Below are 25,593 nucleotides of genomic sequence, written 5' to 3'. Positions count from 1 at the left end.
TGCTCATCCCTAGACATAATTTATGCCACTCCCCTCTAAAGCTTAGGAACACAATGGAAGAGGGGGCTGGAAGAGAGGAACAATGACAGTGGGTGCTTTTTCTGGGCATGACAGCCACTGCAACCCTGGTCACAGAGCTCTGGCTGCCGGCACTGGGCCTGGCAGCCATCAGTCACAGACCGGGGAGGTGCTCCCTGCTGAACTACTGCCTGCGGACAGACTCGGGCCAGTCACTGTCTTCAGCTGTGGACTCACTGAGAAGCCCCTGGGCTCCAATCCAAATCCCTGGGTGCCCAGAAGGCCATGGTCACAGAACAAAATGGAAAGCGTGAGTGAGAGGAAGGGACTGGAAGGGCTGACAGGGTTGAAGGGCGATGAAGAGGTGGGTCAGAGAAACCAGATGTATTATATACTTGTATGAAATTGTTAAAGAACAAATAAGTTTTCTTTAAAAGTGGGAAATTCTAATTTGTGACAACACAGCTAAGCTTAGAGGACATTGTGTTAAGTGAATAAACTATATAAAGAAAGCCATTATATAATTTCATATCTACAAAAAATAACTATAGAAGGGACAATGGGATGGTGTCCGCCAGGAGCCTGAGGACGGTGTTGAATGGGGAAAGGAGTCCTTCGTCAATGGTACAAGTTATAAGCCGTAGGTCTGTGTGTTCTGTCCCAGACTGACCATAATCAACAGTGTTTAACTAAAAGGGGTTTTGTGTTCTCATCACAAAGAAATGGTAAATAATCTGAGGTGATGGATGCTATTACTTTTCTTTGCTAATTCTATAATGTATGCATGTATTTAAATGCCTCTTTTATCCCCTTGAGACAGGGTCTTACTATGCAGCCCTGGTTGTCCTGAAACTTGCTCTTGTAGACCAGGCTGGCCTCAAACTCAAGAGCTCTGCCTGCCTCTGCCTCCTGAGTTCTGGAATTAAAGGTGTGCGCCACCACCCAGCCATCACCCCCAATCTTTGAGCACATGTATCTCATGTGGTTATTACGACAGGAAATGCTCTTTTTCTTATTTTAGCGTTTCAGTGCCAACTATGTCTGAAACGCAAATTTGAGAAATTCTGCTGAGGCTGTCAAGATCAATAAAGTCAAAAGTCATTTAAGACTAATCAGTTATGAAATCAGGGACAAAAAGTAGGTCAGGCCACTTTAAGTAGTACCGATGTACAAAAGTAAGCATGGAATCCAAACCAAAAAGCTCATCATTCAACTAACAACCCTTTATTATCCAACTTGGGTAAACAATCCAAATCAGTCCATGTAGATGGATGAAAAAGTAGATTAAAATAGAAAAAGTACAGTTTTACTTAGTTAATACTCACAGACCATGCAGGAGCTCCCAGGGGGGTGGGATTCCCACCATGGCAAGGGAGGCAGAAGTTACCGCCGCGCAGCCTCCCACCAGTGGAGCCCCATCAGCACACAAACAGGGACCCTTCCCTGTCTGACCTGCCAGTTCATTTGTCGCTAAGCAGGGAAGGAGAATATTAGTTTTCTCTTACAAGCAATAAAACCATAAAAACAGCTGAGCTAGGAAGTTTGGGATAAGCTAGTATAGTTTCCTGCTTTTAATGCATAGATATTTAGACTTGACAGTCTTCCACATACAGTCAGATAGGTTTATAAGAAGAATTTCACACAATAGCAAATACAGAAGTTGTTCGTGCGTTTTATGATTCTGTTAATCTTCAAATGTTTAGACTTCGGAGCTGCTAATGACACTAAATGCAATGCCATGTTGGTTGAGTCTGTCAATCAACTTTGTTCTGGAGAAAGCAGCTCCAGGTGTAAAGACACCGCCCCTGTAAAACAGTAACAAGAGAAGACTATGCCTGTGGCTCCTCCCCAGCCCTCTCCTCTGTAAGACAACTATCAACTAACTGCACAACTCCTGAAAACCAGTTCTTCCCTGTTAGCCACTTCTGGCTCCATCCCTAAAACCAGCCAAATGGGCACATGGCGGTTACTGCAAAGAAATTAGTCAGCAGCATGGCTCAGTTTCTCATGAGACACTTCCATACTATAGGTGTGCTCAAGGAGCTCTCTGAGCATCTCACACCTGAGGTTTCACACTCAAGAGGACTAAATAAAAACATGAATGGGATTCATTCAGCTGACCAACTATTATTAAACAGTACTTAAAGAAACTTTTTTCATCAACTTTAACATAATGACCAATAATTTGCAAAAATACCAAATGATGAGTACTAGAAAATTTTAATTACATTTTATAACACTTCAAATCTATCTGTATTAATACTGTTTGAGTTATAAGTTATGCCTGATTTGCTTTTCAGTCATGGGATTCTGTGCCCTGGTGAGGTTGGCTTAGTCCCAAGGGCACCAACTAAATGCTCAGCACATTCCCTGCTCAGCCAGGCTCCCCTGCCGCCAAGGTGTATGTACACTCAGCACTGATGAGGAGCCGCAGATAACACTGCTAGGCAGCTTACATGGCTCTTGTTCATCTTCACAGTAAATCCACCAAAGGCATATAAGGAACTGTCTTTGGCATCGCTTTAATATTTCTTTGGTCCAAAGGAACACAAAAACTTGTGCGCGTAGACCCAAGACTAAAAATCAACTCAAAAGTAGCTAAACTGTCACATAGTTGAAAACACACTTTCTCACTAGAAGAAAGCAAAACTTACCCTTTAGGTAGGTCAGAGGCATCATTCAGAAGAGTCATGGCAGCCTGAACCATGGCTATGGGAGTAGCAACGTATCCAGCCTCTGCAGAAAAAAAAAGTTCATGAAGTGAGCATCACCTCAATAGTGTACCTCGTGTTTCTCATGTCTGGCACAGATTTTTACCAATAAATATTCTAGCCTCTTAACAATGATTAACATTTATGTAGTTCATGTGGAATATCCTTTATTCAAACTGCTTGGGACTTCTGTGCTTTAGGTTTTGTGTATATATATATATACTGGAATATGTACAAACACATACATTAAAATTTTTATCCTGTTTTGTCTTATGTAGGCTGGCCAGTGCCAGCCTGGAACTCAGATCTGCAAGCCTTTTCTTCCAAAATGCTGAGATTAAAGGGATGTACCAATATGCCTGGCCTTGAAGATAATCTTATATTTTGAGCACACCTGAAATTTGACATTATGCAGAATCTGCCACTTGTGTCACTATTGGTGTTCAAAATGGTCTGATTTTGGAGAATTCCAATTGTGGATTTACAGGTTACAGGCCCCACCTGTACTTACCATTAGGAACTGCCTGTACTAAGTGCTTAGGAACTAAACTAAACTCGGTTTGCACTACAATTGTATGTGAGCAACACCGTTCCATCTCCACTTCACACACAAGAGCAATAACCATGCGTCACGTCACCTGGTCTCACAAAGCTAAAGCCAAGCAGCAGCTAAGCCTGTCACCCTCAGCCAGCGCTCGCCACCCACACTGCTGAGGCCTTTCATCTCTGTTAGTCCTCTAAACTGATCCCTCCTTCCACACTTAACAAAAAAAACCACGGGGGCTGGAGAGACTGCTCGGCAGGTAAGAGCACTGGCTGCTCTTCCAAAGGACCCAGGTTCAGTTCCCAGCACCCACATGCAGCTCACAACTACCTGTTTCCAGTTCCAGGGGACCCAATACCCTCACATCGACATACATGCAGAGAAAATACCACTGTCCATAAAATGAAAACAAAAAATAAAGACTGACTGCATCCAGTAACAGTCTATAATGAAGTGAGACGCGAGCACTTACACTCCTGCCAACACCGTCTAATTACCTTTAAACGCCAAGCTCTAAATCAAAAGTGATGCAGAAACCTGTCACCTGCCTTGATGAGACTGGTGATGTACACTTCTTCTGTGGCTCATGTGAGGGCTTGTCTGCACAGTGCTCTAGAAAGTTCTTCAGTCTTGTGGGAATGGACACTTAACAACCCTTCACAAATTATGCTCCTTTATAAAATGTGTATAAAGCTATATACTTCACAGAATTGGAAACCTTGGGCCACAGATTTGACTCAAACAATTACACTAAAGTAAGATACTGAAGCAGGAAAGCAGATGTAGTTCTAAAACATACCACTTTAAAGTCTAAGACCGTGTAAAACCCTGAACCATCCTTCTGCTGTATGCACAGTACCTGGTCCTTTCACTTGGGTACAGATTCTGATATTTGGTTTGTTCTTATCAGTACTAAAACCGTGGCTGTATCCTTGCCCGAAGAATGTCATTGTAAATGATGAGCTATCCATCTAGGAAAGAAAAAGCAGAGGCTGTGCTCAGTGACAGGTTTCCTCTAGAACACAGTAAACCCTCTGTCCTTCACATGAGGCATTGTTTCCTCACTAATACTGTGACAGATTTTTAGTTATTTCTATTAAAAAGTACTGATTTTGAACATTTGAACACTAATAATGCTAAGCGCTCTCGCTCTCTCTCTCTCTTTTTCTCTCTCTCTCTCTCTCTCTAACACACACACACACACACTGGCCCACAAAATATTTTCCTTTCCTTCTGAAGGCTTTGTGATGCACTGTATCATTAATCAGGTTTTTACTATTAAACATCAATGGCCAACTGTGACCACTCTTCCAGCATTGATTAACCCTGCAGTGGCAGGTTAGGGATAATATGCACTTAGCATTCTGAGCTTTCTGGGCAGACCTGGTGACTCTGCCAGCTCTGCCAGCCTTCTTGTTCACACATTTGATGGCACCACAGCAACTGTTTGCCTCATGTTATGAAAAGCAAAATGGTGCAGTGGAGGAGAGTCAGAGAAGCTCTCCACACACATGAGCTTGCCTGGGACCACACAAAGTATTTTTTGTTTTTTGTTTTTCAAAACAGCTTTTCTGTATAACACTCCTGGCTGTCCTTGAACTTGCAGAGATCTGCCTGCCTCTGCCTCCCAAGTACTGGGGCTAATGGCGTGTGTCACCGTGCCTGGTGCATGCACAAGGTATTTTTTTTACAAGGTATTTTTAACAGATAAACACATCAATGTATTCTCTGCCATATCTTATAACATGGGGCAAAATTGCCTTCTCTGAACTATAAATTCTTATGACTGGTGTGATGTGAAAGAAGGAGAGGTGACAGGAATGGGTAACAGGAAGATGAGGGCTAGAGAGATGGCTCAGTGCTGAGAGCACTTGCTGCTCTGCCTGGCACTTGTGCTGGGTGGCTGCAACTCCAGCACATTGCTCTCTAACCTCCCATACATGCTGTGGCACATAGTACCCACAACACAGACACAAAAAACACAAATGTATTACAAAGAGGAAATTCCAGAAAAAAGAATGCATTAATTAAAAGCAAGAAGGGACACAGTAGGATGGTGCATCTGGCAAATATTACTCGAAAGGTACAAAGTCAGGACACACAGGTCACATTGACCCTCCCCTGCTGTGTGTGGCACACACACTATATGATCATACCATAGTCCTTCAAGCTAGACACACATTCAGCCTCAGAACTATTTTTTTTTAAAAAAATTTATTTATTATATATACAACACTATGCCTCCATGTATGCCCGCATTCCAGAAGAGGGCACCAGATCTCATTACAAATGGTTGTGAGCCACCATGTGGGTGTTGGGAATTGAACTCAGGACCTCTGGAAGAACAGTCAGTGCTCTTAACCTCTGAGCCATCTCTCCAGCCCCTCAGAACTATTTTTAACATGGTTTCTGAGTTGCTGCTCCAAGTAATCAGAGGTGGATACAAAATGAAACCATCCAGAACCAGATCATGAGGGGCCAAGGGTGGACTCAAAGCTTGGGAAGGAATTCATTCCAGCAATGCTCTAGCAGTGCAAACACAAGTAGCCCAGACCTGACCAGGAACTTTCTGCCTCCACAGCAGTGATCTGGCTTCACTGGGAGGCTTCTGAAAACCTCAATGCTCGGTAGGAATCTTTTGTCATCAGCTCAGGATTTTCTCTGGAAATTGAAAACCGCTTTCTGTATTTTGAGGCCCCTCTCCAGATCTACTTAGTGCGGTCTAGGTTAATTCTACTAGAAAAAAGAAGACTCAGACGTGATTCAAATTCAGAATCTCTGCAAAATAGCCAGAAGCGGTGAGTCAGAAGTGTTTTAAACAAGGCAATTAACAAGGCCAAATTTTTGTATGGGAACATGGATTAGAAACAAACACAAGACTGTTATGAAAAGTTTAGTCCAAAGATATGGGCCTAAAACAGCAAGTTAAAAAAAACAACAACACAGAATGGAAGATATTTGCAGATCATCACCTGATAAGAGATGCTTATTTAGAAAATAAGTAAGATCTTCTATCTAAACTAACAATGGACAAAGAGGAATAGACATTTCTCCAAAGAAGATACACAAAATGTTCAATCACAGCAGTCATCAGGGAAATGCAAACCAAAACCATGATACCAATGCATACCCATTAGATGGCTGCTGTAAGAGGGAAAAAAAGCAAGCACAGTTGGTGAGGGGGCTGGAGAGACAGCTCAGAGTTAAGAGCTCTCGCTGCTCTTGCAGAGGATCCAAGTTCATTCTCAGCATTCCTGTTAGACAACAACTGTCTGTACTCTAATTCAGGGGCACACACACACACATATATATAGCATATATTTACACAGATATAAACACTACATAAAAATAATAATCTTTCTAAGTTGATGAGCACAATTTACATAGACATGTGTTCATCCATGTTCACAGCAGCACGCTCACAACAGGTAAAAGCTGGAAGATCATCCATATCCATCCATAGATAAATAAAAAGTGGCATATACATACAGTAAATTAACCATTCACTCTTAAAAGGAGAAGAAATTCTAACATGTTATACCCTGGATGAACCTTGAGGACTATAGCTAAGAGAAGTAGGCCAGACACAAAAGGACAAGTACTTTATGATCCCATTAATATGAAATATCTAGTAATAGCAAATAAAATGGCAGTTCCTGGGGAGCTGGAGGAACTAGGAAATGTGAGTGGCTATTTAAAGAGTATGGTACAGTTTTACAAGACAAAAAAAAAGTGGGTGGAGGGTGTGGAGGTTGCACAAAAATACAAATGTACTTAATACCACTCAATAATTAGAAATGAAAAAATTTGTTTTATATATTTTATAATTAGATTTTTTTTAAAAGGAAACTGGGTCTGAACCAAAGCACGTGAGATACATTTAGAGGAAAATCTATAATGACACCTGTTTAAGGTTGGAGAAATGGGTAGTGTCATCAAACAAGATGAATTATAGAGGATGTGTCAGGAGAAAGAACTCTAGATTTCGGCACACTGAACTTCAAGTGTCCACAGGATGTGGTACTGCTACAGGTAGACGTGTGCCTGCTCAGAGCTCTGCTGGGAACGAGTACCATGGTTCCCGGGAAGCTCCAACCTTTAGGGACTAGACGAGATGAGACTAGAGCACAGCGAGCAGAAAAACAATGAGGGAGCCTAGAGGAGCACTTATCTCAGACGTCCCCACCCCCAATGCAAGGATGGAAAGTTTAGAGACCTAGACATAAAAAACAATTATTACCTGTTTTTGTGTTGGACCTTGTTTTGAAAAATAACCAAACGAAAAGAGCCATGGGAACTAAAAGAAAAATAAAACAAAAAAACAAACTTAGTCATTTTTCAAAACTTCATGGGAATATTTCTAAAGCTCTTATTTCATAAAAAAGCTTACTTACTTTTACGAGAAGGTGTCTTCCAATGCTAAACTTCACAAAGAATAAAAAGAAAAGTCCTGCAAACATCAGCTTAAAAACAGAGGTGATGCCTCCCACGGTTACGTAAGCAGCATACTGAACCTAGGTGCACAATACAAAGTCAAGTATTAATCTAGTACAAAGAACAGTGTCTGCGCTACCCTTCTCTTTAGTTACAAACAGTGAACAAAGTACTGTCCATTTAATGTCTGCATTATGTTTCCAAAGTTTGTTCAGAACATGACACTAGGACCTATGTTTTAAAGGAATTGTTATAAATGGCAATTATCTTGCTCTGCTTGAACACCAAAGTTCATATAATCTACAATTTATCTGAGTCTTCTAATAATACATCATTGCTCTCCCTAAGAGACAATACATTTCTCCCTTCGCTTCCCTCCCCTTCCCCTCCCCTCCCCTCCCCTTCCTTTCCCTTCCCCTCCCCTTCTCTTCTCTTTTTTTTGCGGTAGGGTCTCATTCTTTAACCCAGGTTACTAGTCTTAAACTCACTATGTAGTCCAGACAAACCCTGGATTTACTATATAGCCCACGCTGGCCTTGAACTCATATAAATTCTCCTGCCTGAGCTTCCTGAATGCTGAAATTACAGGCATAAGCCACTATATCTAGTTCACTCTCCATTTTTTAACCTGAGATAGTTTTCCCTTGACATCTCAGTATGAACAATAAAATACTGCACCAAAAGGAGTGTGCTGGTATTCTAGCAGGGGAAAGGAGACCCAAGGGTGGGGGCCAAGACATCTCCAAAACTTACTACAGAAAAAAACACGAAGCAGAAAGAGCTGGGTGGTTTTTGTTGACTCTGCAGCAGGCCAGATTTGAATCATACACAAGGCTAGTACCACGGCCATGATCTAACCTTATACACATTATTTACAAACTCTTTTTTTTATTTATAAACATGACATCAAAATTTTAAGATATTAAACGTATTGAGGAACTAAGACAAACATAGATTACTTCTTATTAATAAATAGGCCATGTTTACTTACTGGGGATTCTTCTAAACTTTCATGTAAATAACGCTGAGTCCTTTTCACAACAGACATATCAGATCCCAAAAAAGGAATGGAATATGAGTTCAGCTCTCTACAATAGGAAACTGGCCACCTGCATGACAGAATCACAAAAATGCTGCATTTCCTCCAATTACTACAGTGATCACAACTTCAGCTAATATATTTCCAGATTAAAAAAATCAGAAACCTTTCTTGAGGTGATTAATAACAATGAGGCAGAGTGTGCCTTTAGTTCAATTGTTTCTAGTAGTTTTCTTTGTTCTCCATGCATACACCTATAGAAGTAACAATGATACTTTGTTATTCTTCATACTACGGACACACACATGCAGTGTTTGATCCCATCAGCTTCTTACTTAGCCATCACAACTCTCACATCTCCTCTGCTAAAGTTCTCATACAAAGGTTACTCACACTGATTATGTTAAATGATCACTTTGGGGGAGGCTAGTTAGAGACAGACTTTCTCTGTGTAGTCCTTGCTGTCCTGGAACTCATACTGTAGACCAGGATGACCTCAAACTCAGACACCTGCCTGCTTGTCTCCTGAGTGCTGAGATTAAAGGCATGTGCCACCACCAACCACCTAAGATGTAGTTTTATAACATAAATCTGAACTGAAATTTAATTTTGATGGTGACAATTATGTGCCATAAAATTCAGAAAAAAGTATTATGTGTAAAGTAATATTAAGTACTTAAATTTAGTATAACATGCTAGTTACATCTTAATTTTGAAAATAATTAGGAACTTATCAAAAGCATCTCCCAGCTTTTCCTAGTAAAACATTAATAGCCAGCCAGATGGTGGAGGCACATGGCTTTAATCCCAGCACTCGGGAGGCAGAGGCAGGCGGATCTCTGTGAGTTTGAAGCCAGCCTGGTCTGCAAAGTGACTTCCAGGACAGCCAAGACTGTTACACAGAGAAACCCTGTCTCAAAAAACAAAATGAAACAAAAAACCACCCAAACAAAAACCATTAATAGCCAGCCAATGGTAATGCAACACACAGACTAAAAATAGTAAGGAATAGATTTTAAATTAATATACCTTCTTTTCAACTTCGAACCAACAATTGGGACAGGTTTCAGACAGGATGCACTCCGTAGTTTTCTTAAAGTACCCTTATCTCCAAATCCATAGACTGCTGACTTCCAGGTACCATCATGAATACATAACCCCTAAGAAAACATTCTACGAGTTAAACATGTCTTATGGGTAATTACTGAAAGGTAAGATCAAGTAACTTAGAGTTATTACATTTCACCTCCATTTGTGCAATTAATAACCCTCACATGCATTTTCATGGCTGACTAGGCAGTGATAATACCCATTGGCTTGGTTATATCACCATTTACCCCAACACAAGTTTGTTCTTTCCCGATTATTCATGCTGACTGGCACTAATGTGACGGTCCTCTGAACTGATTTTTATTACAGATGGATGTCTCTGCAGATGGACCACAATAATTCACGCTATTATATCAGAGTAATTCACTATCTTAACTTTCTAAAATTAAAAGCAACTTTCACATTAAAAAGGACAAACATATATAAAATTAAGTCTAAATCTTTTTTTTAAAAGATATTTATTTATTTATTATGTATACAATATTCTGTCTGTGTGTATGTCTGCAGGTCAGAAGAGGGAACCAGACCTCATTAAAGATGGTTGTGAGCCATGTGGTTGCCGGGAATTGAACTCAGGACCTTTGGAAGAGCAGGCAGTGCTCTTAACCTCTGAGCCATCACTCCAGCCCGTCTAAATCTTTTTTGAGAGCCATGTATCATTTGCAAAATATTTTTCTTATTAGCTTGAAAAGAGAGCCAAACAGGACACTGACCTCCGGTCCTGTGTGGATAGTCAGGAAGCTTTCCACAGCAGTCAAAGTACCTAGAGGAGTAAGAGATGGTAAAGGTCAGATCAAATCAAACCTCCATTGCTCAACCAGGACAAGAAATAAACTGTCAATTCAGGTGGGGATATTTTTATTAAGCTTACAGCTGAAAAAAATGAGAAAATCTGCACAGACAACAATTTTATTATGTTATTATCCACAGATCAAAGCAGTTAAGGCCAGGAGAACTCCCGGAAAGAAGACTTTAGCATGACTCTAACTGGTAGTATTGACAAACTCTCCTGTAGCATTTAAATTAACAACGCTAAGACTCTTCTCCAGATAGACAACAGCTCAACCTGCTCACCCTGGAAGACACATCACAGACCTCAGTGGCAATGATTCTGCTTTAAACACCACTGCTTTCCAGGACCTTTCAGAAGTAACTGAAATTTGCTCAAATATTCAGAAAAACACTAAATCCTCCTTGTGGTGGCTTCTAAAATACTTAAAACATGGGCTGGGAATATGGCTCAGTGGTAGAGCCCTTGCCTAACATGTGTGAGGCCCTAAGTTCAATTCCCAGCACCACAAAAAACAAAGACAAAAAAACATACTTAAAGCTGTTAAGATAAAAACACATGTAACTGGGCTAGGGATGATGTAGCTCAGGGTAAAGAGAGCGCTGGCCTAGTTCATCACGGCTACAAACAAGAAGTTCTACTGCTGTGAGATTTAAGTACCCTTATTAACCAGTAATTACCGTTCACTTGGTTTCTGGTGTATAACACTCCTAGATCTGCTGGGATGGAGTCAAAGCCACTGCTTCCAATGATATAAACCCCTTTCTCTGCAGCTTTCTCATGATACTTCGCATGCATTAGTTCCAGAAACTAGAAAATCCAGGACAAAAATGTGAATCAGAGTTTATAGAAACACCTAGACCAATATTAAATGATTTCTCTTCAAGACAAAGCCATTAAACTGAAAATAACAACATATGATCTGCAGCATGATACTAACTGTCCGATGGTTTTCACATATTCTGCAAATACTAACCCCAAGCCACAGTGTGACAGAAAAGCACAGGGAATGTGCTCGTCTAACTAAAAAAGCTGATTATCTTAGGATGTGTTTTGACTATGAAGTAATACCTGTCATCATTTTTTTAAATCAAAAAACTTGCTCAGACTGTATTACCCAAATGAGCTTTCCAGACGTTATCTATACATGCGCAGGGTGCTAGAGAGGTGATGGAGCAGGAGACGTTATCTATACATGTGGAGGGGCGACAGAGGCAGAGAACACCTGTTCAGACCCTGTCCAAACTGTGTGGGCTTTGTTTTGTTGTGTGCTAGGATTGAACACAGGGCTTGCTATGTTAGGCAAGGTCTCTATCACTGGATACAGCTTCAGCCAAACCAAATTTTAGAACAGACTTAGATTTATAGGGGAAAAAAAGATTAGAGAGCTCCATGTTAACTGAAACCCAGTTTCTCCCATTAACACTTTTTATACTGGCATTTGTTAGAAATAATGAACCAAAACTGATACACTGGAAACTAAACCCTTTTATTTAAAAAAAACTTACTTTCATTTTGCATGTGTGGGTGTTTTGCCTGCATGTATGTTTATGTACCACATATGTGCTTGGTGCCCATGGACTTCAGAAGAGGGCATGAGATCCCCAGGAACTGGAGCTATAGTTGTTAGCCACCGTGTGGGTACTGAGAATCAAACCCAGGTCTTCTGGAAGAAGTCCTCTTAAGCACCAAGCCATCTCTCCAGTCCCTCTCCAACCCCTTTGTTAATGGCAGTACTAGGGATCCCACTCAGGCAAGTGCTCTATCACTGGAGCCTCCCTATCCTTCTGTACTGTTCATTTTGGCAGAGGGTCTCACTAAGTTACCCAGGCTGGTCCTGAGCTCACTCTATCTGAGGCAGGTTTTGAATTTTTGATATTCCTGCCTCAATTTACTGAGTAGCTGGGATTACAAGCCTGGTTTAAAGTTCATTCCTAATTTGTTCCTGTAGATTTTACCCAATGTCCATTTTCTGTCCCAAGATCCCATCCTGAATACCACATCACTTGTAGATGCTAAGTTTTCCTGGACTCTTTTTGGCAGAAAGTTTTTTGTATTTTCATTTATTTTGACAACCTTGATTGTTTTGAGGAACACAGATCAGCAATTTTGTAGATTATCCATCTACTAGAATTATCTACTGTTTTTCTTAAGATTAAACTAGTTTAGGAAGACAAATACATCCTATCAACATAACGTATTAACTTACAGTTTCTAAGTTCACTGTCATGTGTCTATGTGCATGAGGTAGGAAGCACGTGTCACTGTGTGTGGAGTCAGTTCTTTCCATCCACCCTGACATGAGATCCAGAGATCAAATGCAAGTCTCTAGGCTTTGCGTCCAGCACCTTCACTCACTGAGCCATCTTGTTAGCTGAGCTTCCTTGTGTTTGTGTCAACATTAGACACCTGGCTGAGGCCTGTGTGTCAGGCTTCTGTGCTGTAGAGGTATGCACTCTTCCTGAGGGCAAGGCAGCTGCCTATCTGGGATTCTTGTCTCTTATCTTTTACTCTTTTTCTTTTCTTTTCTTCTTTCTTCCTTCCTTTCTTTTTTTTTTTTTGTACTAGGGGCTGAACTCAGCATTGAGCTAAATTCTCAAACCTTTCTGTATCTTCTCATGGTTAGTTCTAAACTGGGCTATTTGTGTTTGTATTTTTATATTTCCCTTATTGGTATATAACAGTTCTCCAGGGCTAGAGAGAGGGCTCAGCAGTTAAGAATATTGGCTGCTCTCCCAGAGGAGCCAGATTCAATTCTAGCACCACATGGCAACTACATCTATAACTCCAGTTCCAGAGTACTGGGTGCCCTTTCCTGGCCTCCAAAGCTATCAAGCACGGCACACAAATAGTACATAGACCTGCATGCAGGAAAAATACCCATACACTTAAAGTAAAATAATCTTTAAAAGCCCAGGATCTTTAAAAGTACATTCTGTTCCTTTATTGGGGCTTAGGGAGGTTATGTGTGTTTCTGTTTGTTCTTGTCTTTTCTCAATGCCTCTGGGGCCCCAAGAATGCTATACCCCCTGCACACACTTTATAAATGCTTCACAGCTAGGAAAGCAGACTGAGAGGCAGCTCTGAGTGCCAGGGTAATCCCTGATTCTGGACTTGTTTTGCACCAAGTGAATAAACAACCAGAAGTGAGACTGGGACAAAGGGAATGGGGGGCGGGGCGGACAAAGTACAGACATGTTAGCTCTGACATGACTCCTTTGGTAGATGATAAAATAACTTACAAGGCTGTCACCATTTTCTGCACTCTGGTTTATTTTAAACAACACAGAATTGGTTTTTGTTTAAGCCACGTGTCCTTTCTGCTCTGATCCAATTTTGGTAATTCAAACTTTCCTAGTACTTCCCATCTATAACAGCAGTTGATAATCTTTAAGCATACATTATTCAGCATGCTGATGATGGTCAGTAGATCATATGAATTACATTCTGAAGGTGGAAAGGGACGGTTAGTCCTGTTAACACAGGACTCCCACAGTACGACAGACCAAATCCTACTTCTATTTACTAGGTATATGGCAAAGATCAAATTACTTAACCTTCTAAGCTTCAATTTCTTCATCCACAAAATAGGGAAGAAGAAAGTGCAGATACGATTTCACAGAGTTATATAAGATGCTTAGCAGTGTTTGGCAAATGGCAAGCATTAAATATGAGACCATCTAAATTTAATTATATAATATATACATTGTAACACACACACACATATTTGCTGGGGATTGAACTCAGAACCTCACACAGACTAAGTACATGGCCTACCACTGAGTTGATCACCTAACCTACATCAGCCCTCATATAAAACTTTTAAGTTGAGAGGATTCCCCCCCCCCCTTTTTTTTTTGAAATAGGGTTTCACTGTGTAGCCCTGGCTGGCCTGGAACTTGCTATGTAGACCAGACTGGCCTCAACTCACAGGGATCCTCCTGCTTCCTTTGTTTTTTGTTATTTTGAGTCAGGGTACTTTGTAGTCCATCTTGGGCTTGAATAGGATATCCTTGAACATCTGATCCTCCTGCCTCTACATCCAGTTTAAGCACTACAGTGAATGGAACCCAGGGTCTTGTGCATGCGAATCAAACATTCTACCAACTAAGCTACCTCCCCAGCCCAGGTGAGGGAACTTCATATCTATTTTTCTGTAACGTTGGAATGTACCTAGTTTAAAAAAGGGAAATCACAACAAAAAAGTTACTAAGAGACACAGTCTGAGCATTATAACATACTCTATTAATAATTCAGCTTACAGCATCTAGTAACTATAAAAACCAGCACATCCACACACAAAATACCATAAGATGAACAATGAAGCTAAGATCTCATCAGTGCTCTTCCTTGATCTAGGCACACAACACCAGCTCTAAAACCGAGAAATGTAGCTATCAGCTTCCAAATGTCTACAAAATGATACTGAATATGCCTGCACTTCACAGAACAATTATGGATTGCTAGTTTTGTTTTCTCCTTTTTGATTTACATACCTGAGGCTCCCCACAGATGTCAATGCAACTTGTTCCATTTTCAATACATGCTTTTACTACAGGTTCTCCATAAAATCGATACTGGGGAAATAAAGAAAACCAATAAATTATTCTCACTTCATAAGCTTAACTGAACCAAAGGTCATTTTACAGCTGGGGAAAAGGCCCAGGCTGTAAGCACCTGCCAAACATGCATGAAGACTTAAGTTCAAACCCACAGAACCCTTGTAAAGAAACTGACATGGTATTGCAATGTAATCTATAACATTATGTGTATAACCTCAGTGCTCTGATGGTGAAATGAGAGGTAACCGGAAGACGTCTGGAAGCTCATGGGTCAGCTAGCCTGATATATGCAGTGACAGAAAAGGAACCCTGTCTCAAACAAGGCAGAAGGTTGTTCTCTGACCATAACTGTACGATGGGGCGCGCGCGCGCGCGCGCGCGCACACACACACACACACACACACACACACACACACACCAAGATTTCACAAGCTAAATGTCACTTTACTCTTGGAAGTACAGTATTAAATGATCAAAAAATCAAATGCTGGGCTTATAAAACAGTTTGTCAGGTAAAAGCACCTGCTGTCAATACTGAGAACCCGAGTTCAATGCTAGGGACCTACATGGTAGGACAGAATAGTAACATACTGATAAACTGGAAAAATAAGGTAACTGTACTGTACTGCCTCTCACTACATGGAAAGGCACAATGGAATTAGAGGCACACAGGCTGGAGAGATGGCTCAGAGACTGAGCGTGCTGACTGCTCTTTCTGAGGACCTGGGTTCAATTCCAGCACTCACATGGCAGTTCACAACTGTCTGTAACTCCAAGATCTGACTCTCACACAGAAAGATTGATGTAGGAGGTTCTTCTGTATTCTGTGAATATGTGTTCTCTCATTGATTGATGAATAAATATGTTTCGCAGAATAGAGCCAGGCAGGAAATCCAAATAAAGATAGAGAGAGAGAGGGGCTGGAGAGATGGCTCAGAGGTTAAGAGCATTGCCTGCTCTTCCAAAGGTCCTGAGTTCAATTCCCAGCAACCACATGGTGGCTCACAACCATCTGTAATGGGGCCTGATGCCTTCTTCTGGTCTGCTAGCATACAAACAAACAGAATATTGTATTCATAATAAATAAATAAATATTAAAAAAAAGATAGATAGATAGAGAGAGAGAGAGCGAGAGAGAGAGAGAGAGAGAGAGAGAGAGAGAGAGAAAGCAGAGTCAGGGAGATGGCATGTAGCCACCGAAAGAGTAACACATACCAGGGCATTACCTGTAAGCCACAGCCATGTGGCAATACACAAATTAATAGAAATGGGCTAATCAATTGTGAGAGCTTAAGCCACTGGCCAAATAATTACAATTACATTAAGCCTCTATGTGGTTATCTTATAAGCGGTTGTGGGGACCAACGAGCAGGAGGAAAACCAGTCTAGTGGGCCTGGGTCAAGATGGAAAAAAGTCTCCATTTACAACAAATACACATGCAGGCAAAACACCAATGCACACAGAATAAAACAAATAAATTATTAAAAAAAAGAAAGAGGAATCTCCAACTAAAGATAAAATGGACAGTTTACAGAAGAAGTAATTTACTTGAATTAGATCCAAAAGAACAAGGATTTATATGGAAAAAGAAAAAAAAGTTATATATGAACAGATATAAGAAAAGAGAACTATTAAAGCTAAAAGCACAGGCTGGCTGAGTCGGAAGTAGTAAGAGATTAGTTTAGAAAGAAATACGAGGCCAGATAAGGAAGGAACAGGGGTGTGAGTCAGCAGTTTGAGCTTCATCTGTACTACATTACTCAAGTCTCCTGGAAGATTTTAAGAGGACACACGTGCACGCACACGCACACGCACGCACATGCACAGAAAGCTCCAAAACAGCAGCACTTTCTCCAAAGGGCTGCTCAGATGAGAAGCAGTGCAGGCACACAGCACTCACATTCACCATCTTTTCTTTAGTAACAGGATCACTCTGCATACAACGCTCAGGTTTGAAACTGGAAGCTTTCTTTCAACTCACCTCCCTTGTAAGTCAGCAAATTTTGTCAAATCTGTCTCCTAAAAATCTGTCAAGACCACATTATATTACCACTTTCCTAATTGTCTACACAAAACCCCCAATCACTTCACAGTAACCCATCTAGCCAATTTCCAAAGAAATATCAAATTATTATTTTAAAATAAAAGTCTGATAGAACCTCTCCTTTTCCCCCAATTATATTAGTTTATCTACCCAGAATCCTTTACCAGCTATCCATTGTCTACATTTAAAGTCTAAACTTATCTTGTCACAAGTTCTTAAGCATCATGGCACACCACAGCCCCTTAATTTGCATGTTCCAGCAGTTCTAAAGACAGTGTAATGTCACACACAGTGGTGTTTGCTTCTCCACCTGGAACCAGCTCCTCCTCTGCACTGCTGGGCTAGCTCCCAACACATCTCAGCTATGTGAAACCCACAAATACTAACAAGCCACATGTAAAGCACTAATAACCACTTAAAAACAGCAATAGTTCCTTAAAGAAAGGGCCCATTTTCCTATTGCCACAACACGCCCTCCTTACACTGTTTCATCCCACGTAGCCACTTATCCATTGGGTGATTGAGAAAGTTCCCACTAACTTATCTCTATTTTACAATGCTGTTAAGAAGCTTTCTTTGGGGGCTGGAGAGATGGCTCAGAGGTTAAGAGCATTGCCTGCTCTTCCAAAGGTCCTGAGTTCAATTCCCAGCAACAACATGGTGGCTCACAACCATCTGTAATGAGGTCTGGTGCCCTCTTCTAGCGATCAGGCATACACGCACAAAGGATATTGTATACAAAATAAATAAATATTTAAAAAAAAAAAAGAAGCTTTCTTTGTTGGGACTAGAGAAGTCAGTGTTAGAGCACTTGCTCCTCTTGCAGAGGACCTAAGTTCAGTTCTCAGCACCCACATCAGGCAGCTTCCAACTGCCTGCAGCTCCAGCTCCAGGGGATCCGACACCCTCTTCTGGCCTCCACAAGATCCTACGCACACAGTGTACATACATATGCATATAAATAAAAATAAAATAGAGATTTTATTTTAAAATAGACACCTGAGTCTAATAAAGACCTTTAATCTAATCAGTTCTCAACACTCCATGTTCTAAGCCAGGGTATATAAAATGATCCATTGAGTGTGAGAATAAATATAAGAACATTCATTTATGTGAATTTAGGATATGAAAAATGTCATTAATAGTTGGTTTGTGTTTATAATTATTTATTAATTATAAGTATTAATAATTTATTAATAATCGAAATGTGGATTAACACCTGGGTCACGTCAAGTGGTCAAATACCAAACAGAGGATACAAGTGGTATTCTTAGTAGCATGGGAGAGTTCCACAACACCAAGGGGGTCACAATGATACATCATCCATTTAGAGCTCTTTTCTCCTGCTGCTACCTAACGCTGCTTACGTAGGTCTAACAGAGGAGTCTGCTTGAGCTCTGAAGCCTCAGGCACTCCAGAGACAAGATACAAAGACTAACACCGAAGACAGATGAACCTGACAGGTAGGAGAAAAACGAGAAGAGAATTAAAAAAACAAGTGAAGAATGGGGAAAATGAGCCAGTTGTGATGGCTCACAACTGTAATCTTAGCACTCAGGAAGCTGAGTCAGGTGGATTACCATGAATCTGAACACAGCCAAAGTTAATAATGAGTTCCAGAACTGCTGGGGGTTATCAAATAAGATTATATCTTAAAAATCAAAGAAAAAAATTTAAGTAAAGGAAGAAAATTCCAGAACAAATGAAGAGAGGGGTTCAAGATGAAAGTGAGGTGAGAGCATCTGGCAGAGACTTGAAAGAGGCAGGGCAAGGCCTGGAAGAACTGGTTAGAGTAGGAGCGAGGGAGGCAACAGGAACTCTTCCAAGGAGCTCGCTTTAAAGAGGGACACACAAAATCGGACAGCAAGAAGGGTTTATGAAATCAAGGGGAGTTTTTTTTAAAAAGAAGACTGACATAAGCACATAAGTGCTGAGAGAGAAAATCCAACAGGGACCTGACAACCACCTGAACCCCCGAGAAAATGACTGGATGAACGATGCTGTCACTGTGGACTCCCCTGCCACCGGGATCAGGCCTCTTTTGGCCTGGGAGCATGCACACTCACCACAACACTATTATCTTAAAAAGAAAGAATCCGGTAAAAACGAAAAATATACCAACCAATAAAGATAAGAAAACATGTAAACATAAAGCCTTCAGATGGAGGCATAAGAGTTTTCCCTTGTGGCATGTCAGGGTGCTATGTGGAGGTGGACAAGTCAATATGCAGATCTGGTAGCATGAAAACAAAAAACTTCTGTCCTGGCAGTTTCTAGTTTCATAGGCAAAAATAGCTCATTCCTATAACCCTAGCAGTCAGGAGAAACTGTGGCTGGATGGTTGTGAATTTGAGGATAATCTGGGCTACACAGCAATATCCATTCAAAGGTAAAAAGGAAGGGCTGGAGAAGAGGAGGGAAAAGAGAGGAGCTGGAAAGTGATCAGGTAAACGTGAGGGATGGAGTCAGTGAAAAGGAAGAGGTGTGAGCCACCGGGTGCTTCAGAGTAGATGAGAACAGCCGGGGGAACAGACGTTCTCGGGTCCGGGACGTAATACAGTGCTTCTACCTGTGTGATTTAATGCAGGAATTGGCACAGACAGGCTCGTGTTCAGGTGAGGAATTCTGTTAGACTACCCAGAGGTTGGGGTTTTCTATAGTACTGAACAAAGAAGGACAAAGGAATTGTTCTGAGTGTTACAGTGATTACAGAAATGTACTTGATAGAATCCAAGTTGGCTAACAACGAGAAAAATATAAACAACATTAACATTTTATATGTTTGGTTTTCCAACATATTGCCAATTATGACGGCTTCTTCAGATCAGTAAATATTATCAACAGTCATCTTGTAAAGGTCAAAAGTTTAGAATGACCTTTTTCTTTCTTTTTTCTTTTTTTTTTAAGAGACAGGGTCTCTCTCTCTGTTTAGCCCTGGCTGTACTGGAACTCTAAGTAGACCAACTCACAGAGATCCTCCTGCCTCTGCCTCCTGAGTGCCGGAATTAAAGGCATGAGCCACCACTGCCCAGTTTAGAAGTGACCTTTTTCATACCCAATATCTAATATAAGGGCAAGAGCTATTTTCCTTTGAAAATACTAAAATACACTTCAATCACTTTTTTCTGTCTAAAAAGACAAGTCTTGCTAGCTTGAGAAAGAGGCAACTTCGGTTTCCAAAGTGCTGGATTACAAGCACACACCACCAACCACCTTTTACCACCTCTGCTGCTACTACCTCCATGTCTGTCTGGCCTAGATCATCCTGCTGTTGGTCCCTTAGCTACTTTTCATCTCAGAAACTGAAAAACTTAAACATGAGATCTTAAATGACTCTTGCTCGCCTTAAAAAAAAAAATCCAATTCCTAAACACAGCCTGTTAAGAGTGCACAGGACCTAGCTCCCGAGGATCCACGAACATTCTCCATTCTCCCTCAGCCTGGCTGGGTCTGGGTCCGACCTGGCTCCTGAGCAGACACATATCCTCATACATATTCTCTCTCTGTTTTTCTCTCTCTTTCTCTGTCTCTCTCTCTCTCTCCCCCCGTCTCTGTCTGTCTCTCTCTCTGCCTGTCCCCCCACCACCACCCCCCCGGCCTGGTCTCCAGACCCAGCCACACCTTCTTCTCTCACTTTCTTCAGTCTTTCCAAACACAGGCTCATCTGGGACCTCTATAACTACTCCACAGAACAGGGCTCTTCTCAAATAATCATCCAGTTTTCTCTCTCCCTTCATCTTGACCTCTGTTCAAATGTCAATTCCTTAGAAACATGTCTTGAGAGACTATGAGAGCTGGTGGCGCAAGCCTTTAAACCCAGCACTCAGGAGGCAGAAGCAGGTGGATTTCTGAGTTGTAGGCCAGCGTGGTCTACAGTGTGAGTTCCAGGACAACCAGGGCTACACAGAGAAACCCTATGGGGTTGGGGGTAGAATATGAAAAACTATTGTGCCAATTCCTATATCTGATTATTCTGATGCATCTGACTTACTACTTCCTACTTCTATATTATATTCCTATCTGCCCCACAAATTTGTAAACACCACACAGAATTTTCTGTTCATGATTATGTCCTAGTTGCCAGAATAATACACTTTATATAGAGTAAACATTAAATAAATAAATTAATCTGCTTTTCGTTTCTACCTAGTCTGTCTTTTAACATGCTATATAATAATACAAGAATTTGAAGATTTAAAATTACATTTGTTTAGTGTGTGTGTGTGTATGCACATGCATGTGCACATACTATGATGAAAGTGTGCAAATCAGAGAACAATTTTCAGGGTCAATTCTCTCCTTCCACTGTATAGGTCTTAGAGACCGAAGTCATCTTTCTAGTTCGTCAAACTTTATACACACACACACAAACAAACACACACACACACACACACACACACACACACACATATATAAAGAGGAGATGGGTAGGGTAGGGGGATCCCATCAGCATATTCTCCAAAAACAGTGTCAAAAAAGCCTGACACAATTTTGGAAGACTTTGGTCCTATCAATCAAAAGACTGCCCCCTATGCAATTAAGGCCTTCAAGCAAGTCATCTGTCTTCTGCCCTTATGTTCCTCTGGAATAGAAAATACCAGTTTTTGCTAGAAATGAAAGGGTTGTTTGTTCTGACACAAAGAAGGGCTGATTACTTACAGGTCCTACACAGTTGAGGACAAGCGCTGTCTTTGTAGCCATTTCATCAAGTGAGGCTGGATTACTGATATCACAGATAATTATTCCAACTTCAGATGGCAGTGTTGGTCGTCCTAAAGTTAAAAAAGTCATTTCAAGCAAGTTCATGTCAATATGAGACCTCCTAGACCACTTTTCTATCTCAGTGACTGCTAAGTTACTAAATGTACTAACATACTAAAGCTTCCAACCATGACAACTTCATGATCTAGTTTAGGTGCTGAGCGGGTGACTGCTGTCTTCCTCACCAGGGTGTTTCTATCACAGAACGAGCTACTACACAACTATATACGATCTAATCATAGCAAGTGGAAGGAGACCATAAAGAGCCAACACCATGAGAACTAAGGAGGACTCAGGCCAATTCACTTTTTAGCATTTTTAAAGGCATTTTTAAAAATCATTTTTGGTTGTTTTTTTTTTTTTTCTGAGACAGAGTTTTTCTGTGTAACAGTTCTGGTTGTCCTCAAACTTGCTCTGTAGATCAGGCTGGCCTTGAACTCACAGAAATACACTTGCCTCTGCTTCCCAAATGCTGAGATTAATAGCATGTGCCACCGATACCACCACCACCTGGCTATTATTTTTCTAATGTGTGTGTATCTGTATGCATGTATGTGAACTTCAGTGCAGGTGCCCAAGGAGACCAGAGGTATTGGGTCTTTCCTGAAGCCAGAGTTACAGGGGGTTGTGAGTCACTCAACTTGGGTGCTAGGAACTGAACATGGATCCTCAGCACCATAACTTACTGCTGAGACATTTCTCCGGCCCTGTGAATTCATTTTTAAGTAGTTCAGCCTACATAAAATCATTCAAGTGTATAAGGAAATAACTGGAATCAATCAACGCAAGTCTCCATTAACCCCTACTCTCCAGTCACCTAACTTTGGCAATGTAGATGGGAAGGGTAACTAAGTTATAACTATAGATCAGTGGTTCTTCTCCGTCCCAATGCTGTGACCCTTTAATACAGTTCCTCTTGTTGTGGTGACCCCCAACCCCAAAATTACTTTCATTGCTACTTCACCACTGTAATTTTGCTGCTGTTATGAAGTTATGTAAGTACTTGTGTTTTCCTATGGTCTCAGGTGATCCCTATGAAAGGGTCATTTAACTCCCAAATGGGTCTTAACCCATAGGTTGAGAACCACCATCACTACTACTACAGAGTCTCGCTGATGAAGGAAAATAAAAGGAAGAATATATTTTAGCAATGATATACTTTCCAGAAAACAATAAATAAACATCCAAAATGTCCCATGTCATTAAGAGTTGTAATAGTCTACGTCTAACCAGAGAACAAAAGACTGTGTTCACTCTAGCCAAGGCTCTAGTGGAACTGCAAGATTAAGTAGAAAGAATGCAGAACACGTGTGGCTTGTCTCGGGTGGACATTTAGTTGCCAAACTCCAAGGCAACTCTAAGTCAAGTGCTTCCCCCAACTAGAAGTAGTGTGTGTGTGCGCTCACTCCCAAGTGTGAATCACATCACTCAGGAGTCTGCCTAGCAAGGAAAATACTACTCAATAAATACATGTTGAACTGAAGTCGAAGGAATAAGTAAATTTCCAAAACATAAAAAGCGAGGCGAAATGTCCACATTTTTATGAAGAATAAAATGCCTGCAGGGGGTGTGGCAGTGCTAAGGTCAGCTTTTGGGAAGATGAAGAAAGAGGATCACCTGGTCCAGGCCAGCCTACACTGCCTCAAACAATTAGGGCGGCTGGAGGATTTCTACAGGCAAAAACACAAACTAAAAACCCAAAACACAACAAATAAAAAACCGAGTAGCTAAGTGAGATAACTCAGGAGCACAGTGTATGCTTAGCACGTTCAGAGGTGCTGATAAATCTTTATCACCAAAATAAACAGGCGCACTATAATGTGATTGGTACAACTCAAGCTTTCTTTCTTGTTCCCAAACACAAATGCCAATGGACCTCTGAGAAATCAGTAGCTTATTTCTCTTTCCGACCCTAAGCACCAAGAACCCTCCAAACCCAACAGAACGCCAGAGATGGACCAAGGCGCTACCAAAGTTCTTATTTCGACAGCGGGGCTCCCCAAACTGGGGGAGAAAAGCCTTTCTTTTCTTTCTTTCACTCAGGGGCGGGCCAAGCAGGAGCCAAGCTAGGCGTCCCGTCTTCGGTCAGGGCTCACTGCAGTCGCACACGGGGAGACGCCCCCCGGCGACTTGCGCTCGGCCCGGCCCGGCACTGCCCAGCCCGCCGCGTTACCCAGCTTCAGGGCCGCCTTCTCCAGCACTTGCTGCAGCTTCTCCTTGGAGCGGCCAGCCACGGCCCAGGGCAGGCGGGAGCTCTGCTCCGCGGCCACCTGCTCCCGGGCCACCTCCTCCGTCACGAACTGGCCGGTGAAGCCAGAGGCGCCAAACACCACCAGGCGGTAAGGCCTCTGCTCCGTCGCCATGACGAGTCCACAGCGAGCCGCAGCCCGGGGCGGACTGAGTCCACCGCGCCTGCGCCTCAGGCCGCGACCCCAGTACCGGGCGCAGCAACCGCCGCTGGCCTGGCCGCCGTCGCCGCGCCGAGAGCGCTCGGCTCCCTTCGGCCCGCGCGCGGGCCACGCCCACGGCCACGGCCACGCCTCCTCGCGCCTCCGCGGCTGCGCGCTTTCCCGGGCTGCCGGCGGGTGCTGCCGAGGGGCTTCGTCGGTCTCGGGGTGCAAGTCGGCGTCGCTGGCTGACAGAAGCGGCCGGCGGCCCATGTTGTCCGTGTTGCCCACGGCCTGGCGACCCGCACGGCTCTGGCCGCCCGAGGCGTTGCGTCCTCTCTGAGGCCGGACCGGGGCGGGCCGGTTATTCCCGCTTCTCCAGTGGATTGCGAAAAGCGGCAGCCGAGGGTCGCCCACGCTGAGCGCTCGCTGGAGCCCTGGAAGCCCCTGGGCCCCGCGTGTTTGGGAAGCCCAGGTGGAGGCGGAGGTGACGCATATTAGCAATAAGGAACGCCGGTGACGGGGCTCAGCGCCCTGGAGTGTCATCCAGGCTTTCTGCTGGTGAATTTGTCAGAGACAATTGCTTTGGACTAGAGTTTCTAAGGAGGAAAAAAAAAAGTGCGTTGACTTGTTTGTTTGGTTTTTTTAATTTATTTTTTTTTATTTTTTCCCTCCCCCTTTAAAATGCTTTAGTTGGTTTTCTCTCTGAGAGATGGCTCAGCAATTAAGCACACCGGATAGGATAATCTTCCAGAGAACCCAAATTCGATTCCCAGCAGCACCCGCTTACATGATGCAGACATATACACACAGGTAAAACACCCACACACCAACAACAATAATAGTAATAAAAGAAAATATCTGACAAATTAGCTTATGAAGAGGGAAATGCTCGTTTGGTTTGCAGTTTGATTCCTAAGCTTTAATATGATGCACCTATTGATTTAGGCCTCTGGGCCTCTGCTGGTCATTTTGATGGCAGTGTCTGCAGCTCAAAGCGGAGCAAATTACTCACTTCATGCCAAGAAGCAAAGATAGAAGGGGGTGGCTGCTATGCTCTCCCTTGTAATCATTGCCCCAGTGATTTAAGGGCTTCAACCCCCACCCCCTCACACACACACACACACACACACACACACACAGTTTCTCAGAACCTGGGGGCCCAGAGCTAACACAGAGGCACCCACCATCA

At 42.2% G+C, this 25,593-nt stretch overlaps 1 protein-coding gene across 1 annotated transcript; it reads right to left on the bottom strand.

The window, feature by feature from the left end:
• Nucleotides 1-1,220: 1,220 nt before the first annotated feature.
• On the bottom strand, nucleotides 1,221-24,510 carry Sccpdh (saccharopine dehydrogenase (putative)). Its single transcript, XM_041635345.1, has 12 exons — nucleotides 24,188-24,510; nucleotides 21,913-22,025; nucleotides 15,143-15,223; nucleotides 11,327-11,456; nucleotides 10,570-10,619; nucleotides 9,776-9,906; nucleotides 8,699-8,816; nucleotides 7,668-7,787; nucleotides 7,514-7,570; nucleotides 4,133-4,244; nucleotides 2,673-2,754; nucleotides 1,221-1,823 (listed from the first exon to the last, which is right to left on the bottom strand). The coding sequence occupies exons 1-12, from the start codon at nucleotides 24,375-24,377 to the stop codon at nucleotides 1,718-1,720; spliced, it is 1,290 nt and encodes a 429-aa protein (XP_041491279.1). The 5' UTR covers nucleotides 24,378-24,510; the 3' UTR covers nucleotides 1,221-1,717.
• Nucleotides 24,511-25,593: the final 1,083 nt, after the last annotated feature.

The sequence above is a fragment of the Microtus oregoni genome, unplaced genomic scaffold (assembly GCF_018167655.1).
Source record: "Microtus oregoni isolate MIOR12 unplaced genomic scaffold, Mior012 000047F_ref0000412, whole genome shotgun sequence".
Classification (NCBI taxonomy): domain Eukaryota; kingdom Metazoa; phylum Chordata; class Mammalia; order Rodentia; family Cricetidae; genus Microtus; species Microtus oregoni.
The sequence above is the reverse complement of the archived record's forward strand: the minus strand, read 5'-3'. Positions and strand labels throughout refer to the sequence as shown.